At 43.5% G+C, this 21510-nt stretch overlaps 1 protein-coding gene across 2 annotated transcripts in view; it reads right to left on the reverse strand.

The window, feature by feature from the left end:
- The window catches only part of COL17A1 (collagen type XVII alpha 1 chain), a 59004-nt gene that overhangs the window by 9647 nt on the left and 27847 nt on the right, over positions 1 to 21510 (reverse strand). For both annotated transcript variants that reach the window (XM_074295512.1, XM_074295511.1), the window contains exons 18-45: positions 20169 to 20372; positions 19409 to 19438; positions 18895 to 18921; positions 18157 to 18183; positions 17965 to 18027; positions 17005 to 17109; positions 15751 to 15813; positions 14192 to 14227; positions 13064 to 13117; positions 12549 to 12584; positions 11833 to 11868; positions 10415 to 10477; positions 8714 to 8749; positions 8350 to 8421; positions 7502 to 7528; positions 6237 to 6272; positions 4772 to 4807; positions 4414 to 4494; positions 3422 to 3457; positions 3073 to 3150; positions 2320 to 2373; positions 2012 to 2053; positions 1730 to 1783; positions 1354 to 1413; positions 969 to 995; positions 688 to 720; positions 521 to 604; positions 118 to 168 (exon numbers count right to left, since the gene is read on the reverse strand). In XM_074295512.1, the coding sequence (XP_074151613.1) occupies positions 118 to 168; positions 521 to 604; positions 688 to 720; positions 969 to 995; positions 1354 to 1413; positions 1730 to 1783; positions 2012 to 2053; positions 2320 to 2373; positions 3073 to 3150; positions 3422 to 3457; positions 4414 to 4494; positions 4772 to 4807; positions 6237 to 6272; positions 7502 to 7528; positions 8350 to 8421; positions 8714 to 8749; positions 10415 to 10477; positions 11833 to 11868; positions 12549 to 12584; positions 13064 to 13117; positions 14192 to 14227; positions 15751 to 15813; positions 17005 to 17109; positions 17965 to 18027; positions 18157 to 18183; positions 18895 to 18921; positions 19409 to 19438; positions 20169 to 20372 (1551 nt within the window). The remainder of the gene's footprint in view (positions 1 to 117; positions 169 to 520; positions 605 to 687; positions 721 to 968; positions 996 to 1353; positions 1414 to 1729; positions 1784 to 2011; positions 2054 to 2319; positions 2374 to 3072; positions 3151 to 3421; positions 3458 to 4413; positions 4495 to 4771; positions 4808 to 6236; positions 6273 to 7501; positions 7529 to 8349; positions 8422 to 8713; positions 8750 to 10414; positions 10478 to 11832; positions 11869 to 12548; positions 12585 to 13063; positions 13118 to 14191; positions 14228 to 15750; positions 15814 to 17004; positions 17110 to 17964; positions 18028 to 18156; positions 18184 to 18894; positions 18922 to 19408; positions 19439 to 20168; positions 20373 to 21510) is intronic.

The raw sequence follows: 21510 nt of genomic DNA on the forward strand, positions 1-21510 counted from the left end.
ATTTCCTCAAAGAAATGGTCAAAGAAATGGGACCAAAGGAAATGGGAAGGACTTCTCTAAAACCTTCAGTGGGAGTCCCTTCTGGAGAGAAGGATCCTTTCTAGGCAACATCCTTACCTCGAGAGGGGCTTCCGGGGATTCCAGGAGCACCTGGGACACCAGGGTCGCCTAGAAACAAAAAGGGAGAGAGCAATGTCAGGTGAAAAAGCCGTCTTCTCCAGAAGTCCTTCTGTAAGGGGCCAGTGGCCAGCTCTCCACCTCTACCTCTTGTCCCCTCTATTCCCAGGTCTTTCCCTTGGCACATTGCAGCCTCAGTTGTTCTCAGTAGTGATTTCTTTCTCTCTAAAGGGAGTGAGTTAACCTCCAAGGGCCAGGTTCTCCTCCTCTGACTTTTTTTTTCCACTCTAAGCTGGCTGCACAGCAAGGACTCATGGAATGCTTAAGGATCTGAAATTGGGGCCTCTTGGTTGTCTGCAGTCCTCAGGTTCCATCTCCTGATTAGCCTCTTCCCAACACTTACCTTTGTCACCCTTAGGTCCTGGAACTCCCTGAATACCAGGTGGGCCAGGTGGGCCTTGTAGAGCAACTCCCAGAGTGTCTGAACCTGGAAGTCAAGAATATAATTGTCACAGGTGGTCAGCTGGGTTTGGGGGAGAGGCAAATAGGAGGAAATGGCCCAGCACTGACCTGAGACAGAGAGTCCTGGAAGGCCAGGGTCCCCTGAGAGTCAAAAGGAGATTAGGATGGTTAGATTTTTTCACACTCTTCCAGATGGAACCCCCCTCCTATTCCCCACTTAGGCTGTTGCTTGATACATACACCTAAGTATTCACCCTCTTTTGATGAAGTAATTTCCAAGAGGTTTGAGCATCCCTACAATCTTCCTCTCCTTTTCACTATCCCCCCCAAATCTTGTCATGATACAGGTAAGATAATAAATCCTTCTCATCCCCATCTTTTCCATTTACCTTGGTATCCTCGTGGTCCAGGAGAACCTGTTGGAGAGAAAACAGAGAGGTTGTGAGACTGATATATAACACCAACCAGAGGGATTTAGGGAAGGGTCATAATGGTGAGCCTAGTGTTGAAAGGAATGGAGATCTTGGGGGGAAATATGCTGAAAAACCTAGAGGGTACTCCTTAACCGCTTTTCCATCCAGACAGAGGGTGGGAGGAAGTGAAAGAAACTTTGCAGCTCAACAGGTTCCCCTGAACTCCCTGTCCTCATTGCCAAGGTACCACTGAAAATGAGCTCAGCAAATTTCTTCTGCCTTCCGTCTATCCCTAACACCAGGTGGGAAGGTTAGGTGAGTTCATAAGAAGACCTTTCGAATACAAGGGCAATGCACTCACCTTGATCTCCCTTGGGGCCAGGGGGCCCAGGTGGGCCAGGGGGACCAGAGAAGAAGGTTTCTGTGGAAGAGATGAATAGGCTATAGGGGGGAACAGGTGAGGAGTCTTCTCTGCCATGCATGTATTCCCAGCCCACAGCTGCCCTGATACCTCGTTTCAGCTCTATTTTACTTTGTATTTGTTGATATGTGGCTCTGTCTCCACCCCACTCCCTGTCCTCAAGACCTGGTGATCCCCAAGGGTGGGGATGGTATTTTTATTTTTTCTCTTCCAAAGGGCTTTGCAAAAGTTTGTTTCTTTACCACCCTTAGAGTCTCAAAGGTCGTGGTACCTCTTATGAGACACTCATTGTGTTTCCAGTGAGAGATGGCCTTACCTGAGTTTGTAAGGAAACTTCCAGGGGGTCCAGGAGGTCCTGGTAGGCCTTCCCCTGACAAGAAAAATCCCCAACCTTGGTCAAGACTGAAAGTCTACCCACAGATTCACTCCCATGGGGGCAACTTGCTTGTTTTCTACCTAATGACATTTAAAGAAAACTGGGTAAATTTGTACTCTCTGATAGGATTGGGTAGGCTACAGAGGTAGTCTGGGTATGTGGAATAGCCATGATCTCTTGGGGTCTGGATCCTGTTTCCTATTCAGAGGTAGGAGTGCTTACCTGCTGGACCTCGGGGTCCTGGAGGGCCTGTGATGGAAGCTCCTGTAGGAAGAAACATACAGCACCAAAGTTTGAAATGTGAAAGGGAAAGACTCATATGCTCTAAGCTTGGCCTTGCTTCAAATTCACGTGACAAGTTCGTTCACTTCTTTGGTACTTAGTCTTCTTATCTACAAAATTTGAGGATCTGACTCTGTGATTTTCTAAATCTGTCTTAGCTTTGACTCTAGTAGTCTTCATATTCGTGGATTTTGGAAACAGAGTATTCCCCATCTTTTTACTTTCCAAGTCTCTCCTGGGATAATTACCTGGTGGTCCTGGAGGTCCTGGGGGTCCTGGGGGTCCTTGCAATTGAGCAGTGTCTACATAGAGAAGAAATCAGACATGGCTATTGTCTCCCACAGGCTCCTTCCATCACCATCTCTCTTTTACTCCACCCAGAAATGCATTCAGGACCATGGAGTAAGTAAGTAAAATTAGGCAATTTTACCAAGCCCTGACAAGTTCCTGGATCTCTTTCCATGTAAAAGATTTCAGGTGTAAGAACATGGAAGAGAATCCAGGAGACTGGTCTGGCCATCCATGCCCAAGAAATCCTGCTCATAAGCTAATTGATTTTAGGAGTCAGCAGGGAAAAATTAAAGACCATCATGGCCCTCTCTGCCTCTGGCCACTCTTGCCTATGTGATTCAATTTCGTTGATCTACACGACAAAGTACTGGAGAACACTGATGTCTATTTTTTTCTCAGTTGTTCTTAAACACCTGAGAGGTTCCAAAGTGATCATACCCAGAGTCACAGCCTCTGGGAGCAGTAAAAATCCTGGGATTTCCTTTTGGAGAAACTAGACATCTTTGTCCCCAGGCCATTTACTGGGGGGACTTCCTAATTCAGCTGCTACTGGGTCCCTTTTTGATCTCCCCACCCTCCAAATAGTGCCTTGCATCTAGGGAAGGTCACAGTTAAAACACCTTGGGCCCTGACTCCATCTGACTCCAGGATTCTCCTCTTCCTACTTCAGGCTGACTTTCACCCGAATCAAACAGAATAAAACTACTCACGAGGAGCCGAAACAACCCCTGAAGAAGAACTGCTTTCAATGATCGATTCCCCTGGGATGCCTCTCTCCCCCCGGGGACCTGTTAGAAAAAAAAGTTTGGGATTTTCTTCATCATCTTATTGCTTTCTTTCTTTTGTCCCGGGGTGGGGGCAGAGTCGAGTCTCAAGTTTGGACTGCTGACATTCCCTAGGGAGAATGAAATCTGGTGGAGGAAAGGGGTTACAGGCTCTCTGGGGCTATGTTTTGTTTCCAGTCTATTCCTCTGCAAAGGGGCCCTTGAGGCCTCCTGAGCTTTTGGTGACTTTCTGGGAGCCCATAATCAATTCTTAGTATTCCCAACCACAGCATACCTTGCTGTCCTGGGAGACCAGCTGGGCCAATAGGTCCTGCAGAATGGGAAAAAAAAAACAGGCTAAATTATATTTCTTGATTCATAGTTTGCAGAACTAAAAGACTAGATGCTGATCTTCTCAATGTATCCAAGAGTAACATGACCTAAAGAGTATGTGATAAATATTGTGAATTTACCACAATATAGTAGGGATAATTGATTAGGATACCCCTGATTATAGTAGGGATGATAGTAGTTGGTTAGGATACCTCTGATTAATTACTTTCTCCTCAGTCTCACTGATGAAATCATAAAAGGGGTGGACATTAGCACCAATAATTTATTAATGTATTAAACAAAATGATGTCTTTATTCCCTTTAACCCTTTTTCAAAGCACAAAGGTTTTGGTGATGGAATTGGAGGGCATTTTGCAACAAATTTGGCTACTCCTGGTAGCTTTTAAAAAGTGAGTTTGACAACTTTAGTGTCATTTGGGGCAGAAAGCCACTTCAAGGAGTGTGGGGTGGCAGTCTAGAAGAGAGAATGAGCTTTTGAGAAGATTTCCCTTGAGTCTCCACCAGAAAGCAGTGAGGTTTGGGGGAATGGGAGATTTGTTTTTCTTCTTCCTTCCCCCATGGACTATGGTGTTTTGTAACAGGGCTGCTCCCCTAATAAAAGACACCATATTATACTCAACCAAAAGAGAGAATCTGTTGGCAGCAGAGTAAACTGCTGACCAAGAATTGGAGAGAGAATTAGTTCTAGCCATCAGAGGAGAGGACAGTTCCTCTCCATGGTTAACTGAGAGGAGACTTGTCCAGGATAAAAACTGTGCCCAAGGGGAACAAATATGAAAACAAACACAAGAGTGTCCTATAGTGCCAGAGGTGCAAGTTGCTTGGTCACTGGTATTCTCTATCAATTTGATTTGCTGCCAAGGAAATCATGACATCCAAAGGTGAGTGAGGTCAGTAGATAATTTCTAACAAAACCAAAAAGCATTTACCAACCTGGAAGGCCAGGTGGACCTGGGGGTCCCATGGAACCTGGTGGTCCTGGAGGCCCTGGAACAGTGACTGTGGATGTTCCCTCTGTAAAAAAGTGAGTCAATGATTAAACAACACTGAACTTGGAGGATGCTCTAAGCCCCAGACTACACAAGGTATCATCCTGACTCTTGTCTTTCAATGCAATGCTCTCCTGCAACTTGAAAAACAAATCTCACTCTTTCCCTGGTCCGCATCTGACAAAACTGCTTCAGAACCAAACATTTCTTGAAATGTATTAACATAGAGAGATGTAGACAAATGCACATTGCAGATGAGATTAAAAAAACAGAAGTCAAAATATCCCCCAAGCTCTCCTTACCTGAAGTAACAATCCTGCCTGGAGTGCCCGTGTCACCTATGGGAGGGAAATGGATATGGGAAGAAGAAGAAGAAAGATTGAGAGTGTTGGATTTCTGAATGAATTAATGGATCAGTGAATTATTTTCTGCGTCTTCTGATTATACCAGAAGAGCTGATCTCCCACCTATGCCCTGAACCTTCTGGCTAAAGGCATTATAATGAGCAGAGAGAGGGAGAGGGAGAGGGAGAGCAAGCAAGTGTGTACTACACCACATTAAGTACTAATCTCCCAGCTAATGACTCTGAAGGCCTCAAGCATTAATCTTCTCAGGCCTGAAGTGGCTTCTGGAAGGAAGAGTACTGGGGATTTATTCAGATCTCAGGCCACTAAACTGTTTTCTTTCCAGACCTGGAATAAGAGGAAGAGGCGAGTATTGGGGTAAGGGGAGAAGTACTTTCTTATGGAGGGGTTCTTGCTTTCTAAAGCAAAAGAGAAGTCACGCAGAGAAAGCAAGTTTGGAGAGGAGTAGAGAATGGGGAACCTGCTCACTTGGTATTTCTTTGGGGGATTCCAAATACTGGTTTCTGAAATCAGAGGACCTAGTTTTTAATTCTGACTTTCCTGGCTAGCTTAGGAAGGGCTTCCTGGAGGAGGAAACTCCTGAACTGACCTTTGGAGGGAGTTGTAAGAAGCAGAGGTAAGGAGAGGGGCCGTTCCAAGGGTGAAGGGCACCAGCATAAAGGGATAGTCTGGAGATGGAATGTTGTATTGGAAGAACATTTATGAGCCAGTGAGTTTGGAAAGCTGAATACAGGAAGGAAAAGACTATATCCTAGATCTGGAAGTTGTCCATGAATAGGGAAGGGTTTTAAACGCCAAACAGGAGCCTGGATTTTAACCTAGAAGCCATTAGGGAACCACTTCCCTGGGGACGTGACAGGATCAGACTGTTAGGAATACCCTCCTGTGGCTTTATCTTATTTCTTTGTGGGTTAGAATGTAAGGGAAGGGATTTGAGGGAAGGATCTGGTGCTTTTTGCTTTGCGATTTTTCGGGTGGTACTTCCAGTTTCGCACAATTCGCACCCATGGGAAGCACTTAACAAAGGCTTTTTGCTTGACCGTCGGAGCTGGGGACGGAAGAAGCTTGAGACGGGGGATGCTGCTTAGGGAGCGGGGCCCTTTCCCCTTTGGGTCGTGTGGCTGCGGATTTCCTAGGCCAGTGGAGGGGGTTTGAGGATGTTCCCGTCTTGTTGAACTGTGCAATAGGAACCTGCGTCCTGTGCATTCGGGTAGATCATCTCTACGTCTATGGCAATTACAGAGCAGAGAAATTTACTCAAAGGTTCTTACTGATCAAGGGAAAACTCCCATGTAAACACTAGGTGTCACTGTTGCTCCAGGTCCTGATGCAAGTGCATCCTGCAAAACCTTGCCAAGCCCAAAATGCACAGAATGAATGTTTAATTTGGAGGCTCACTTACCTTTAACCCCTGGTCTGCCTGGGGTCCCAGGAAGTCCTGATGAGATTAAAAAATAAATAAATCATGAGGATTAATGCTAAATCAATAAATCACAGCATTAATGTCTTTTGGACTGAGGTTGAACAAACCACCCAATGGAGGTCGGGGATCCCCAGCCCAGCCTCCATCTTTGCAAAAATCTCTTTCTCCCTCCACGGGCTAAGAAGGAAACAGCCCAGACTGAAAGAAGCCCAGCCCGGGAGTAGGAGGAGATGCCCGGTGATAATTCCTCTGGACACAGAAGTGGGATGGGGAAGAATACAAAACATCTCGGAGCCCGTGACATTCTCTTTAATCTACTCTCACATTATCCATGAAGTCCCTTTCTTCAACACTTTCTCAAAGGGAGTATTCCCACCTACCTCTAACACGGAGTAGGCTTTTAGGGCACAATTGCAGACACAAATATCTGTGAGCCACTGGCCAGGACAAGGCTAGGGAATGACTTGGGAATTCACTGGGAAAGGGCACTCCAGCATGGGGAAAATCCCTTCACAAGCAGGTGACACTTCTGCAATTTGTGGTCTTAGAACAGGGGATCTTAACCTGGGCTCGGGAAACTCAGTTTTTAAAAAATATGTCTATTTAACGATCCCAGTACAGCTGCTGCCGGAGGGATCGGTGGCACAAAAGAACAGAAAACATTCATAAATTGTGAAGTCCCGTGATTTACCCAGTATCACATTGGCAGTTTATGTCTGAGGTGGGACTTGATAACAAGTCTTGTTGGCTTCAACAATGCCCCTCAAGAAGACGTTGCCTTTGTTAACTCTTTCTTAGCTCTCCAGCCTGATTTATTCTGGCCCTTACCCACTGTTTCTTAAAAATTGGGCAAAGCCTGCTTTTTCATTCCAATGGGGGTAAAGAGTCCATTAGGACCATAGAATACTCTTGATTTTTGATACAGATGCAGCAAAGGTAACAGAGGAGCAGTTAACACCAAAAAGCTGATAACCTGAAGGTCTCTTTATCTGCATTAATGATATGCTTTTGAACAGATTTTAATTACTAATGACTTATTGCCTAGGATCATGAGCAGGAGTTGGAGGCTGTCACACTGATAGATATGGAGGTGGGAGGCCCAGATAGGCCGGATGCTACAGGTGATATACCTGAAAATATAGGGGGGCTCACTGTAGACCTTCAAAAGATCCTCCAAAGGGGATAACTGACACTTGAAACAAGAGTCTGAGCTGGGGGCAGATTAAGGAGACTCAGTATCTCACCTGGAGGTCCTTGGGGTCCTGTGAGACCTAAAGAGAAGGAAAGACAAATGTGAGAACTCTCAGGCATCTAGGAACTTCCTTATTGCCTCTCCATATTCAAACTAATAAAAATTAATAAGAATTTGCATTTCCAGGGTCCTTTAAAGTTTACAAAATAAAAATATATCAATAGTTATAAATATAAATTTTCAATATAAAATATAAAAATAAAAAAATATTGTCCCTGATTTACAGATGAGGAAACTGAGGCCCAGACAAGTAACATTCCTAAGGTCAGAGCCCCGGAATTCAAACTCAGGTCTTGTGGGTCCAAGAATAATATTCTTACATTATACTGTGCTATGGTAGAGTACAGAAGCTTTAGATACAGGATTCATGCTATGATTTCCTCATCTATAATATTACTATTTTGTTAATTAATTAAATTATTTGTAGTGTTTGCTGCAAAGGTTAATGTGGAGATTAAGCTCAAGGTGCCATTTGTGCCTAAAATCTTCTCAGATTCCTTCCAATTACTACTCTTTTCCTTAATTTATCTTGTATCATTCTTAGAATGGAGATTCCTTGAGGGCAGGAACTGTCATTTTTCATCTTGATCACCCAGGTTCTAACAGAGTGCTGTAATATAGTGTGTGCTTAACAAATGCTTGTAGAATTGAACTGAAATGTACTAGCTTTGTAAAATAATGAAACATCCCACAAATGCTCAGTTATTGTTTTTATGTTACACATATATGTTTCCCCAAATATCATGAACCATGGAGGTCCAGATTCAACACTCTCCTTAGCCAGTTCTTCTAAGTCAGTATGCGAAAAAGGAGAATTGATCCCAAAGTCTGCTCTGTTACCTGGTTTTCCTCCTTCTCCTGCTGGTCCTGGTGGGCCACGGATTCCAGGCATCCCTGTAATACCTTGTTCACCTAGAGAGATCAGATGGTCAGTTTGTAAATGTTTTCCTTTAAAAAAAGGCAAGGTGACTGACCATTCTGTTCCTACCAAGTGACATGAGTTTGCATAGGATTTGTGGATTAGATTTTCAAAATGGTGGGTGGAAGACAAGAAACAATTAGACACCAAGTATAATGCTCCCCTAGACATATTTCACCAAGGTACTGTTTGTTGTGAGTAATGGATTTGTGTATTTTAGCTTGGAGTCCCTAAAGGTAAATGTGAGTTTTTTTAGGAGGAAAGGAGTGAAAGAAAGTAACCCACCTCTTGGGCCTTGGTGTCCATCTGGACCAGCTGGACCTGTTCAAATCAACAAAAGCCCACGTTAATTCCAGAGGTATCTCACTTGACTCCTTCCTTTAACGATAGGGACCAGGAAGAATACTTGGCAGCAGCTGTTTCAGGAAAAAATAGCAACGCAGCCGCACGTCTAGTCTAGTCTTAGACTAAGTCTAAGACCCTTCATAGATAATCAAATGGATATAGGAAGATTCTCTTCACTCCCTTCCCATCTTCTTCATAAAGGGCTGTCCCCCAATACTCTGACTCTACACCATCCCATGTAAAACAGCTATCAGTAGCTCTCCATTGCCAGCTCAAAAAAAGCACTAATTTCTTAGACTGGCGTTGAAGGTCCTTATGAATTTAGCCTCAACTTATCTCTCCACCTTGGTTTTTTATACACTTTACATTTTGATAAAAATGGACTAGTCACTATATCTAAAACACAGGTTGACCTTTCTCACATCTGTAGAATACCTCATGTTATTCTCTCTCTTTTTCTTTTTCTTTCTTTTTTTTTTTTTTTTTTTTTTGTTGCCTCACCCCCCTCTCTCTGCCCATCAAAGTTCTATCTTTCCTCCAAGCACTGGCTCAAAAGCCCATGAAGCTTTCCGTGGTCCTTCCTCATCCATTTCCCCCACAATCTTGCTCTGTGGTCCATTTTCCCAGCCTGTTCTCAGCATTCCATGCATTCCAGAACCTGGTCTAGTGCACGGTCAGCCCTTTGATATTTTAAGGATCCTGTGGACTTTCCTAAATCACAAGGCTTCTGCAACTTGCCCCATGATCTTTCACTCCCCTTGCAATCGATAAGATGAATCATGGCGCATACAAAGTGATTAATTAATACACATTGACTTGAGTCCAATGTGATCTGTTTTCTGAACTCCTATAGGACTCCACCTTTTATGATATTTATCACAGCCTCGTGTGAATTCTATTTATTTGAGTGTCAGATCTCTGCCTTTACACTGTGAACTCCCTAAAGGCAGGAGCCACACCTTGTTGGCCTTCACAGCTTCCCCAATAAAACTGAGCACACTGCTGGTTTGCCCTCAGTAATTGTTTTTTGTATGAATGAATATTCTATATCTTTTTCCTCCTTGGTCTTTTTGTCATTCTTCCCCTCAGAGTACCAGCAGGGTCTGCAGTTGAATGCTACTTATGTCTTCCTCCCTTCCTGCTCCCTTGGCCAGCCAGGAGAGATCAGAAATGTAATGGAAAAGATTAAAGCTGGGAAAGCTGGTGACAGTAACTCAGAGGACTTTACGGGATGGAGGCATCTAAAGTTCCAAGGGCTTGCTCTATCTTTTCCTTTTTCTTCCAGAATCAGAGTTCAGAGACCAGATCTCAGTGGATGTAAGGGGCAATCACTGCACAGAAGACTCCTGACCTTGTCCCCTAGGGCCCAGTGATGTGTTGTGAAAAGCCCCCAAGGAGCACCACCAGCATCCTGAGTTCTGGTTCATGAGAAAACAGACTCTTGAGACAGTTAAAAATAAACCATCTTTAATTTGGAACCAGGACCTTCAGAAAGGGAGATCAGAGACTAAAGAGCTGAAGTTCATTAAAGATATGTAAGCAGGAAACACAGCTCTGTGTCCATGCACACACATATGCGGTGTGCACACGCAAGCAGACATAGACACTGGGGAGAAATACCGCATCTCTCTTAACACTCACCCATTGCTCCTTTAGCACCGGGTTCACCCATTGCACCAGGAAGACCTCGTAAGCCAGGTTCTCCTACAATGAAAATTCACAATGGATAGGAGAGAATTTGATCAGATATTTCTGGGGCTGCTCAGCTGGAGGGAGGATCATGCCCTTTGCTGTCCCTAACGGAGACTGAGGATGTCAGCTGATGTCCAGAATGTCTAGGGCAGGGGTTCTCAAACAACAGCCCGAGGGCCAGATGCAGCCCACTGAGGATGTTTATGCGGCCTGCCAGGTTATGGCAAATGGGCTGAGGGGCGGAGACAGAGTGTGAGCTTTTGTTTTTACTATAGTCCGGCCCTCCCACAGTCTGAGGGACAGTGAAATGGCCCCCTATTTAAAAAGTTTGAGGAACACTTCGAGGGAAAGGTATTTTCACACCTGGCTCCCTTGATGAACCAATGAGGTCAAACAGAGCCTGCCTGGTCCTCCTGAGCATCGGCCCCATCCTGATCCTCAAGTGGCCATTAGTGAGCTTTAGCTCCTCAGAAGTCAAGAAAGGCCATTGATAGACAAAGCTAACACTATCCCTCTTCCTTTTTTCCCCTCTTCTTTTTTAATCAAAGAAATTGCAAGATACAAGTCACTGAGAGGCAACATGCACTGACTGGCAGAGCTGAGTCTCCACAGCTGACACACAGCACTGCAGGTCAGGTACCCAGCATTTATTATGTGAATACAACAAAGGCACATCATGGCCTCTGCCCTGAAGAAGCTCACACCTTCCATTGAGGTAACAACATCAAAAGACTATGTACAAAGATGTGTTCCGAGTGAGTGGAGTGTGCTCTCAGAGGAATGCTCCTGGAGGGGGTTGTTGTGGAGGTGGGAACTTGGGAGGGAGAGCCCCTGGACTGACTCTTAGGCGAGGTCATCAGCAAGGAGCCAAGGAGACAGAGGGAAATTCCATCCCCAAGGAGTGCCTCCCGGCTCTCTGCCTCCCTGCCTCTGTTTGATTTCTCTGTCCCTTGGAGGGTATTATGATAGCAGAAACCTCACACACCCGGTCAACACACCTGATCCTCAGGGAACTACTACTGTCTTGGTTTGCTTGCTAAGGGCTTTGGTTGTGACAGCAAAATTAGAAATTTCCTGTTGTTCACTTGTTCACTTGTTTCCGTCATGTCCAAGTCTTTTGTGACTCTATTTGGTATTCTCTTGGCAAAGACACTGGAGTGGTTTGCCATTTCCTTCTCTAGTTCGTGTGGCAACAGGATTAACCGACTTGTCTGGGGTCATACACCTTAATAAAAGTCTGAGATTAGATTTTAATTCAGTACTTCCTGACTCCAGGGCTGTGCTACCTAACTGCCCAATAGAACCTCTCTAGTCTAATAGGGGTTTAAGGTTTATGGAAGTGAGCTCATTTGCCAGACAGCACTGACCTGTGAGACCTCGAGATCCTTTCTCACCCGGATCCCCTAAAATGAACATAAAGAAGGGTTAGTCTTTCGTAGAAGGAAATTCCATCAGACAGTAAACCTTATGTAATGTTCAGGGCAGGGACAACTTCCAGCACTTTCAGAGCCACATTCTGGGCCTTGGCAGACAGCAAGAAACTAACTCAGTGACAGCTGTAGTTTTGGTCTCTTGCTGACCTATGAGCTTCTCAGAGAGAAATTGCCCCCTGAGCTGGCCACTCATTGGACACTAGTGCTAGCTGCAGATGGCCCCTTAACCCAACCCTCAAAACTGACCACTAACTCCAAGGAAGCATTGATCCTTATCCCTGGTCTTGTAACCTCAGCCATTCATTTACCCTTAATTTGACTCTAAATTGATAAGGAGACTGACCCTTTATCATGACTACAAACTAACTACTCACCCCAGCCTCAAAGTCCCCCCCAACTTTAGCCACAGGCAGCCCCTGACTACAGATGGTTTCTAATCTTGACCATTTGCCTCCAAATGGGCGCCATGGTCATAAAGGGATCAGGTGAGCATTTATAAATCCCATTTTATTCTCTCCCTAATCCCCCGGACTTTAAAAACTTCTCCAAGCTTGAGTCCGGATTGGGTAGCAATCCATTATACCCGTGTTGGGAGGACGGCATATTTCCTACAATACACATGGAGCCACATGGATCATGGAGCAACCTACCTTTGGGTCCTGGGGGTCCCATTGGTCCTCTCTCACCTACAGAAGGAAAAACCACTTTAGCATTGACAGGACTGCCGAGAAGGTGCAGTTAGTCTCAAAGAAAAGAACTGAAAGGATGTTACAGGGACAAGCGGGGATTGGCGCCTCTACCTGTGGAGATGTTGTCCATCTCCCCCTGGACCTCACCTCTTGATTCCCTGCAGGAGCCACTCATTATCCTACCTGACTGGCTGATAGTCTCCACCAACCCATACTCATAGGATCAAAGATTTAAAGCTCTCAGGGACTCGGGAGCCTTCTTGTTTAACCCTCGCTGATGAAACCAAGTCCTGAAGAGGACATGTCTAGTCATTACTGTATTATGGTTATAAAAAGCGTCAAAATCAGAACTTGAACCCATGTTTTCTGAATGTAATAGCGTATTTCCTATTCGATATAAGAATGCTTAATTCTAGGCTTAGTGAATAGCTTCACTAGTCTGAACCTCTCCCTTCTCTAATTCCTTACCAACTTACCTTTGGGACCAGGGAGACCAGCTTCTCCTCTGAAGCCTTGGATACCAGAAGGACCTGTAGAGCCAGAGAAAACCAGACAGTTACATGATGGAAATCAATTGGACGAGTGGAGTAAGTGGGAGAAAGGATGGAGGATGACCCTGTGGTTGGGAGCATCGGTGACTGGGAGGATGGTGGTGCTCTCCATAGTAGTAGTGACTGGGAACTTTGGAAGAAGGGAACTATGTTTTAGACACCTCCAGTTTGAGATTCCTAGAAAACTTCATTTGAGATGTCCAGAAGGCAGCTGGTGATATGGGTTACTGGGTCAGAAAAGTTAGGGTTGTATCTTTAAATCTGAGAGTCATGTGGGAATGATAATTGAACCTATGGGAGGTGATGATATAAAGTGAGTTAGTATGGAGAGAGTTGGGAAGAGAACCCTGGACAGAACATTGAGAGATTCTCATGGTTAATGGTCTGGATCTAGATAAAGAATTAGTAAAGGGGGCAGCTGGGTGGCGCAGTGAATAGAACACCAGCCCTGTGAAGTTAGCAGGATCTGAGTTCAAATTTGACTTCAGACACTTAACACTTCCTAGCTGTGTGACTCTGGGCAAGTCAATTAACCCCAAATGCCTCAGCAAAAAAAAAAAAAAAAAAAAAAAATAGTAAAGGAGCTAGAGAATTTATTATATTAAAAACCATTGTATAGATTTCCCAAAAGTCTTAGAGAAAATTTTAAGCTAAATTTAGGAGCTTAAAAATTAGCATTAAGTTTTTTGGGACACTGTATAAAGGAACATTTATTTGTTCAGCTGAATAGATGAATAGTTTTCATAGTTGAAGATTTATGGAAGCAAATCATGTATGAAATGCTCTAGACTCTCAGTGAAATAAGGACAACTCAGAATGGAAAGAGGGATTTAAACAGTTAGAGCTCACAAAAATAGCCCAAGGCAAAAAAACAAAAACAAAAAGATGGGTAAATGTGACTTAAAAGCCAAGTCAATGCTATCTATCAATGCCTTGTTGTTTTATTTGTGTTTTAAGTCTTTTTTTCTTCTCTTCCTTAATTCAGTTTCTTTTGCCTCAGGCTTGCTTTTTGTTGTTTAGAAACAAAAAGAAGTCAAAGACCTGAGTACTCACCTGAGGGACCCTGAGGTCCTGGGGCACCCATGGAACCTGGGAAAAAGAGGGAGATGGTGGTTAACAAGAAACTGGACCCTTATTTGGGCCTCAGGTGCCATAAGAAACCCACGGGGCTTTGGAGGAAGGCCTCCCACTGCTTGATGGTTTGGTTTTGTGTGTGTGTGTGTGTGTGTGTGTTTCTTCAAACTTCCAAAGACAACAGGATATGAAGGTGAATTCCTTCTCTTCTCTAGAGAAGGAACCTGTTTGAGCAAGTTGCTCTGAGATACAGTTTGCTCATAGTACAAACTGAATGAGCGAATGGTTGAATGAATGGAGATTATCCCTTATCTCATATACTGGAGGTAGAACAATTCAAGTTCTGGAGAGAGTGATGAGAACTAGATAAGGGGCACCTAAATGAAATTAGGTTTAATTGAGGTCTAGTGGCAGCTTCGGGGTACAGGGAGCCAAATAGAGCTCCCCTGCAGCCCCTTGGATTCCATGCCAGGATACAGAGTTAAATGAGGTCTATGAGCAGCACAAGAGTCCTGTAAAGGAATTTACAGACCCGAAAACCTAGATTGATGAAGGAGGTTTATTATGGGGTTTGGAAGTAAGGTTAAAGGTGTTAGCTAAAGAGAGGAGGGCACCAGAGCCAGGGTGGTTCCAGTGGGCAAAAATCCTTGACATGGCAGGCGTAAGGATGCCATGTTTGGGACCTCTGCAAAGAGAGGACTTCAGCTTGGCTCTTTTATAATAGGGAGCTTTGGCTGCCAAGCTGAAGGGGCTTGTGGGTGGAGTCCCAGGTTGTCGCTTTGGGCTTCAGCCAGGGTTAGAATTTGAATTGAATTCAATAGGTTTGGGGACTGAGCCAGATAACAAAGATGAAACTGTGTGTGCTTAGGGTGGAGTCCCTTCCCTGAGTCAGGGTCCAAGGAGGTTTTCTTTTTTTTAAGAGTTTTGGGGTTTCCTCATCATTAGGAGGAGGAAAAAGAGAGGTAACATAGAGGGGTACCCCTTCTCTATCACTTTATTTGGAAATGGAACCTATACCCTTTTGATTTATCTGGACAACCAATTAAAGCTAGTATGTGTCCCACAATCAGCATGGACTTGCTTTGCCCTCACTCATTTCCTGGGTGCTTTGCCATGACACCCACAGGGTCAGAGAGCCTCACGTAGATTGATAAGGGAGGGTCTCAGTTGTGTGATTTTGGGCTAGGGGCTTCCCTTCTCTAACCCTCAGTTTTTTTCCTTTAGAAAACAAGGTAATTAAGCTAAATAATCTCTAAGATCCCTTCTAGGCCTCTACTTCTATTGTAGTCTAGACAAAGACAAGGAAAATATCTGACAAAGCCTTTATAATTATTACATCCAAAAGACAACTATTGCTACTTCTTACCCTATTCTGGTAGAATTCTAAGTGGCTAATTCTTTTCTGCCCATGGGTCTCAGCATTACTACTTTGTTCCCTAGGGATTGATCATAATGACACGGGAGCCCTGCTGCATTATTCCCTGAACCACTGCTGTCTCTCTAGATAATTCAGACAGAATCAGAGATCCTATGCTTACCTTTGGGACCAACAGATCCAGGGACGCCAGGGGGACCGTGAGGACCTGGATTACCAGGAACACCTGAGGAGTAAATGAACCAAATGAATGCCTTGATGATTTTTTTAAATCTTGATTTTCCCTTAATTTAATTCCGTCATTTAAAAAAGACATTTCTATCTCCCAGAATCCCCCAGGAGGACCTATATGGTAGGGGAAGGGAGTAGATTCAGTGGTTCGAAGAGTTTTTGAAGGGTTATTATAAAGACCAAATAATATAATATGTAAAACTCTTTGCCAACCTTAAAGCAATTACTTGTTAGATATTATTAGTTGGAAGCCGAACCTGTACACACAAAGCTCCTTTTTTTTTTTTTCCCTATATCTCTGCTTCCTACCCAGAAGAAAAGGAAGAACCCTCAAAATCAAAGTTTTCGAACTACCTCCTTCCCTTCAAACTATGAAACATTTGAAACTTTTTGTGGGTGATTGAAGTCTGGAATCTTTAAATGACGGAGCAGCAGACTGATCTGATTAACTAGAATTGATCATTCCCCAAGGCAGGATATGGTTCTGAAACACTTCCCTCTGCCCCCACAACCCCATCACAGTAGAAACACTACTGAATTCTCCTCACAGCCCTAGACCTCTGAGGCACAGCAGCCAGGAAGTTTTTAGGTGTTTGATTTTTTTTTCCTATTTTCAATCCTTCTATCATTCAGCATTTATTAAGTGCCTACTATATACCAGGAACTGTGCTGAAGATGGTCTCTGCTTTCAAGAAATTCACAGTCAGACAAGGTTGGAGATATTGTCAGATGACTTAACTCCAATTCATGGAGATTTCTACAGAATTTCTAATTTCCCCAAAATGGAATAGCCTCAAAGTTGATGGGTTGGTTTGCTTTTTTAATAAAGAAATTTTGAAATACTCCAGCACTAGTTTTATGTCCCTGTAGGCCCAATGAGCTGCTTTTGCATCCTCCAGACACATTCCAAGAATTGTACCTGCTTTCTAACTCCTGGGTCCTGCTTTTACCCAGCTCTTCCACCCACCACCTTTTTCTCCCTCACAAAAATCTTATCTCTTTCCCCTTTATTCCCCTCCCAGAGACCTCTCTTTATGGGGCTGGAGCAGAGGAGAATGTCTTGGAATTGGATCTGAGTCTGGTTGGAGGGGTAGGGGAGGATGAAAACATGTCATTCTGCTTTTAATCCCACTCTAGCTGCACCACTGCATCCTCACCCTTCCGGGGCTAGAAAGACTTCTCTTACCTCTGTCTCCTTTCTCTCCAGATCCAGGGGGTCCTGGTTCACCACGAGGCCCTGATGGACCTTCTTGTCCTCTCTGACCCTTGATTCCCTCCAGGCCAGGTTCCCCTACAAACAACAAAACTGCTCAGTCATAAAACTACTAACAAGGATGATGCTCTTGAAGTCTGGAATGATAGATTTTGGCCTTCTGTTGGAAGGCCTCCAAGGAAGGGGACGCCCCCACTTCTTGATGTAGCTTATTCCATTTTTGTATCGCTCGGCTTGTTGGGAAGTTTTGGTCTGTTTTTCGTTTTTGTTTTCCTGAAACCTGGACTGATTTAGGTCTTTGCAACTTTTCGTGCTTCTGATTCTGCCCTCTGGAGCCAAGCAGAACAAATCACATCCCTCTTCCACATCACATTTCTTCAGATCCTGGGGGAGAGCTATTGTGTTCCGCCTTGAGTCTACCCTTCTCTAGGCTTCACTTCCCCAGTTTCTTCAATTGAACCTCATTTGACACGACTCAACTCCCTTTACCATTCTCACTGTCCTCCTATGGGAGTTCTCAAGTTGATCAGTTTATTTCTTAATGTAAGAAGCACTGTAAATGAGGGCTGATGAGAGCATTTCTCCTTATTCCTGGAAACTAAACCTCTTGCATTTGGGCTAAGCCCAAGATTGCATTAGTTTTCTCACTATGAACTCAACTTGAGACTTAGGTCCAACTCTGTCTCCAAAATTTAACTAGCTGTGCTACCCTAGCAAGTTAATTAATCTCTCTGAGGCTCAGTTTCTTCATCTGTAAAATGGGGATAATATTTGTACTTACCTCACAAATTTGTTGTGAGACTCAAATGAGGGAATGTATCTAAAATGCTTTGTAAAACTTTAAGACATTCTATATATCAAATTGTTTTTATCATTAGGGCAAAAGCTTTTGTAGGGTAGAATGTTTGGGAGGAAAAGAAAATCAGTTCTTACCCACACTGCCTTTCTGTCCCTTTGGTCCTTCTGGGCCTGGATGGCCCATAACCCCTGGGACACCTGTGGATACACAAGAATGATTATCCCCCTATTTGTTCCACTGGTGGCTAGAAGCTGGGATTGAGCAGGGCAAAATCGCAGACATAACATTACTGAGGTTTGGCAGGAAGGGGACCATTGTTTACACACCTGGAACTCCAATAAGCCCTCGGTCTCCTAAAAAAGCAGAGAGAAAAAAAAGAAAGCTATTAGCTGAAGATTAAGGCTCAGATTTCCTTACAAGGGAAACAGAGAGTGTTCTGAGCCTCATTGAAACACTTTTCCCTCTACATTTCTAACTAGAATTTCTTAATGAGATCTTAGGTGCAGCCCTCCAGAGGCCATATATAATTTCAAGGAGAACCGGCATCCATAATGAAGGCCTTGGAAAGCAGAAAATTTCCAGCTCTTTGTCCTCAATCTGGGGATGACTCAGGAGCCTGAAAAAGGACTAGAGTCAAGGACAGCTTAGCCATAGGAGATTGCAGCTTTTCATTTCTTCCTTCTTCCCAATTTCTCCCCCGCTCCAAGTTTCAAGGGCTGCCAATAGTTGGCAACAATGGCTTAATCTAATAGGTGTCTGAAAGTGGTCTGGGAACACTTGGAGATTCAAGAGGTTAAAACTATTTTCATAAAATACTACAATATTTTAATTTCTTATATGGTAAATTTCATTCGATATAAGTCATGTACACAAAAACTTTTTGTGCAGAGGAATTTCAATAATGACACCAAAAGCTGAAAATTTTCAGCCTAAACCAATGCCCCATCTTTCAGAAGGTCTCAGGTAATTTTGAACGATGACGAATGAGGGTAGCATTATGTACATTTCCTAAGACTTATAAAGCCATCAATTCCTATGAAAGCAGGTGAAATTCTCTCACTCACCTTTTGGACCTTGTATTCCCATATCACCTAAAAGACATAAAAAATCAGCAGTCTGAGATTAGGTCATATTAGAGTGATTGTCCTTTTAGTATTTTAATATCAAATCTCTTAGGTATAAAAATCTGATTTTAAAGTGAAGAAATTTTAATTCTAATCCCAGCTGTACCATTGATCAATGGGTAACTTGGGTTACAACCTGGGTCTTTATTTTCTTAGTTGTAAAAAGAAGGGCCTAGATTATCTAGTCCTTCCAACCCTAATCATTTAAATTATATAACCTAGTTTCCCTTAATGTAGATATATTTAGACTGTCCTGATCTCCCAACTGAGATCTCAAACGAGAAAACAAATGAAAAAAAAAAGTATAAAACAGAGGAAAGAGGGTTAAGAAAGGAGGAGAAAGTAGGGGAAAGTGAAAAAACATCTTGCCCAGGCCATCCAAATAATCAAGAGCCAATCCCAGGTAACTTTTTCCCAGTAACAAGAGTCAAGAGGAAATAATCTGTTTATAAACCTTTTGGTCCAGGGTTTCCTCGAAGATTTCCTAAAATAGAAAATAAAGCTTGAGTTAATATCATATCTTTTTCTATTTAGTTAGCCCTAGAATAAAAGGGAGACATTGGAATATAATGGAAAGCCCACAAGACTAGATCTGGGGTCTAGTTGGAGGCTATCACTAATGAGATAAATAATCTTGAACAAATCACTTCCTTGCTTGTCTCCTTTTCCTTATCTATAAATATTTCTTACCAATGTGTAGTTTAAATGAGGTAATGTGGGTATAGATATAATCATTTATAGTCATAAATTACCACCCAATAGAATATAAGATCCTTGAGGGATTTTTCATTTTTATTATTTATATCCCCAATATTCAGAAGAGTACCTAGTACATAGTAGATGGCATAGAATATTATTGATTGATTAAACAGAGTCATAACTGGCACAGGGCAAATGGGGCTTTGCCCAAGGATGCTACAGTGGGGATAATGATTGTACTTCCTTCAAGGTTTCCAGAGAATAGCATGAGGAAGCAAGGTCCCAGAGACCCTAGCTCTTAGGGAGGTGAAGCGCTCGGACTCTGGGGATGGATGTCATCTCTTGAACACTACACTCACGGTAGAAGTGTCCCCTCCACTACCATTCATCTTTAGCACTCCCAAGTAGCCTGGGCTCATTTTTGATTAATTAATGACTCGGATGACAATGGTTCCTATTTGGCTCTGAGGGTCTTGACTCCCACCCGTATTAGTTTTCCCACCGGATCTTCTCACCTTTTTCCTGTTCCATTAGCAGCCTGCTTTTCACAAAAGCCCAGAGAGCCTCCTGGTTGTGGCTGTCCAGCTCACCAGTCCCCCCGCCAACGTGGGAGATAGCGTAGCTTCGATCTTTGCTGATCCTGTCTTCATGCTTAAACATGCTGGTGTTGATCTTCTCCAGGTCATCCACACGAGCTCTCAGCTTCCTCACCTCCTCCGCTGCACAGGAGGCCAACAGAAAATGAGAATCACGGGAAGAGGAGAGCAAGTTTACTTCTTGTGAACACAAACTTAGGTAGAGCCTGTTTGAAGTGTCCCATAGAAACACAAGTTCACTATTATTATTAGACAAGTGATCTTGGGACAAACTTTTACCACTAAGAATTTTGTTCTGGGCAAGACCCAAACGTGGCCCTGAGGTCCTGGAGACTTCAGTCACGGTGGCAGGGTCTCTGGACAGTGAATCTCCAGGCTTTGTGGGGGCTCCTGCATTTTAGCTGAGATGAATTATACCAAACCAGGAGGAAACAAGGTATCATGGAAGGGGGACTGAGATGGAAGTCCGGGACTAGATTTACAGGACGAGGTATTACCTCTGTGGGTCAGTCTCCTTAACTGATAAATGGACATAAAACTGTCCTGTCAAATTCAAAGGGTTCAGTGAGATCATGGAAATAGAAGCATTTTGAAAAGTTTTTTTTTTAAAGGATTGAAAATGCTTGACTTTACTTACTACTATTATTATTGCTGCTGCTGCTATTACTAGTCTTGTTCATTTGTTTTAAACTCATGTCTGGCTTTTCCTGACCCCATCTGGGGAACTTTTTGGAAAAGACACTGGAATGGTTTGCTGTTTCCTTCTGCAGTTCATTTTACAGATGAGGGAACTAAGGCAGAATTAAGTGATGTGCCCAGGGTCACACAGCTAGTGAGTGTCTGAGGTTGGATTTGAACTCACAGAGATGAGTTTTCCTGACATCTGCTCTAGCACTAATTTACCACATCCCTTTGTGCAACCCCTAAGGTCCTTCCAGAGGCAGCTGGGTGACTCAGTGACTAGAGTGTTGGGATGGAGTCAGAAAGACCTGAATTCAAACGTGGCCTTAGATATTCATTAACTGTGTGTCTCTGGGCAAGCTGCTTAACCTCTATGGACTTTTATCCACTGGAAAAATAAATGGCAAACCGTTCCAATATCTTTGCCAATAAATCCCCCTGCACAGTATGGTCACAAAGAGTCAGACACGATTGTACCAGTCCTAAGATTTCATGTCTTTGGGGTTTTAATTTGATTTCTTTGGCAGATATATGTATGTATATGCATATACATGCACATAAACATATATACACACATACA

Source organism: Sminthopsis crassicaudata, chromosome 2 (assembly GCF_048593235.1).
Source record: "Sminthopsis crassicaudata isolate SCR6 chromosome 2, ASM4859323v1, whole genome shotgun sequence".
Taxonomy (NCBI): Eukaryota; Metazoa; Chordata; class Mammalia; order Dasyuromorphia; family Dasyuridae; genus Sminthopsis; species Sminthopsis crassicaudata.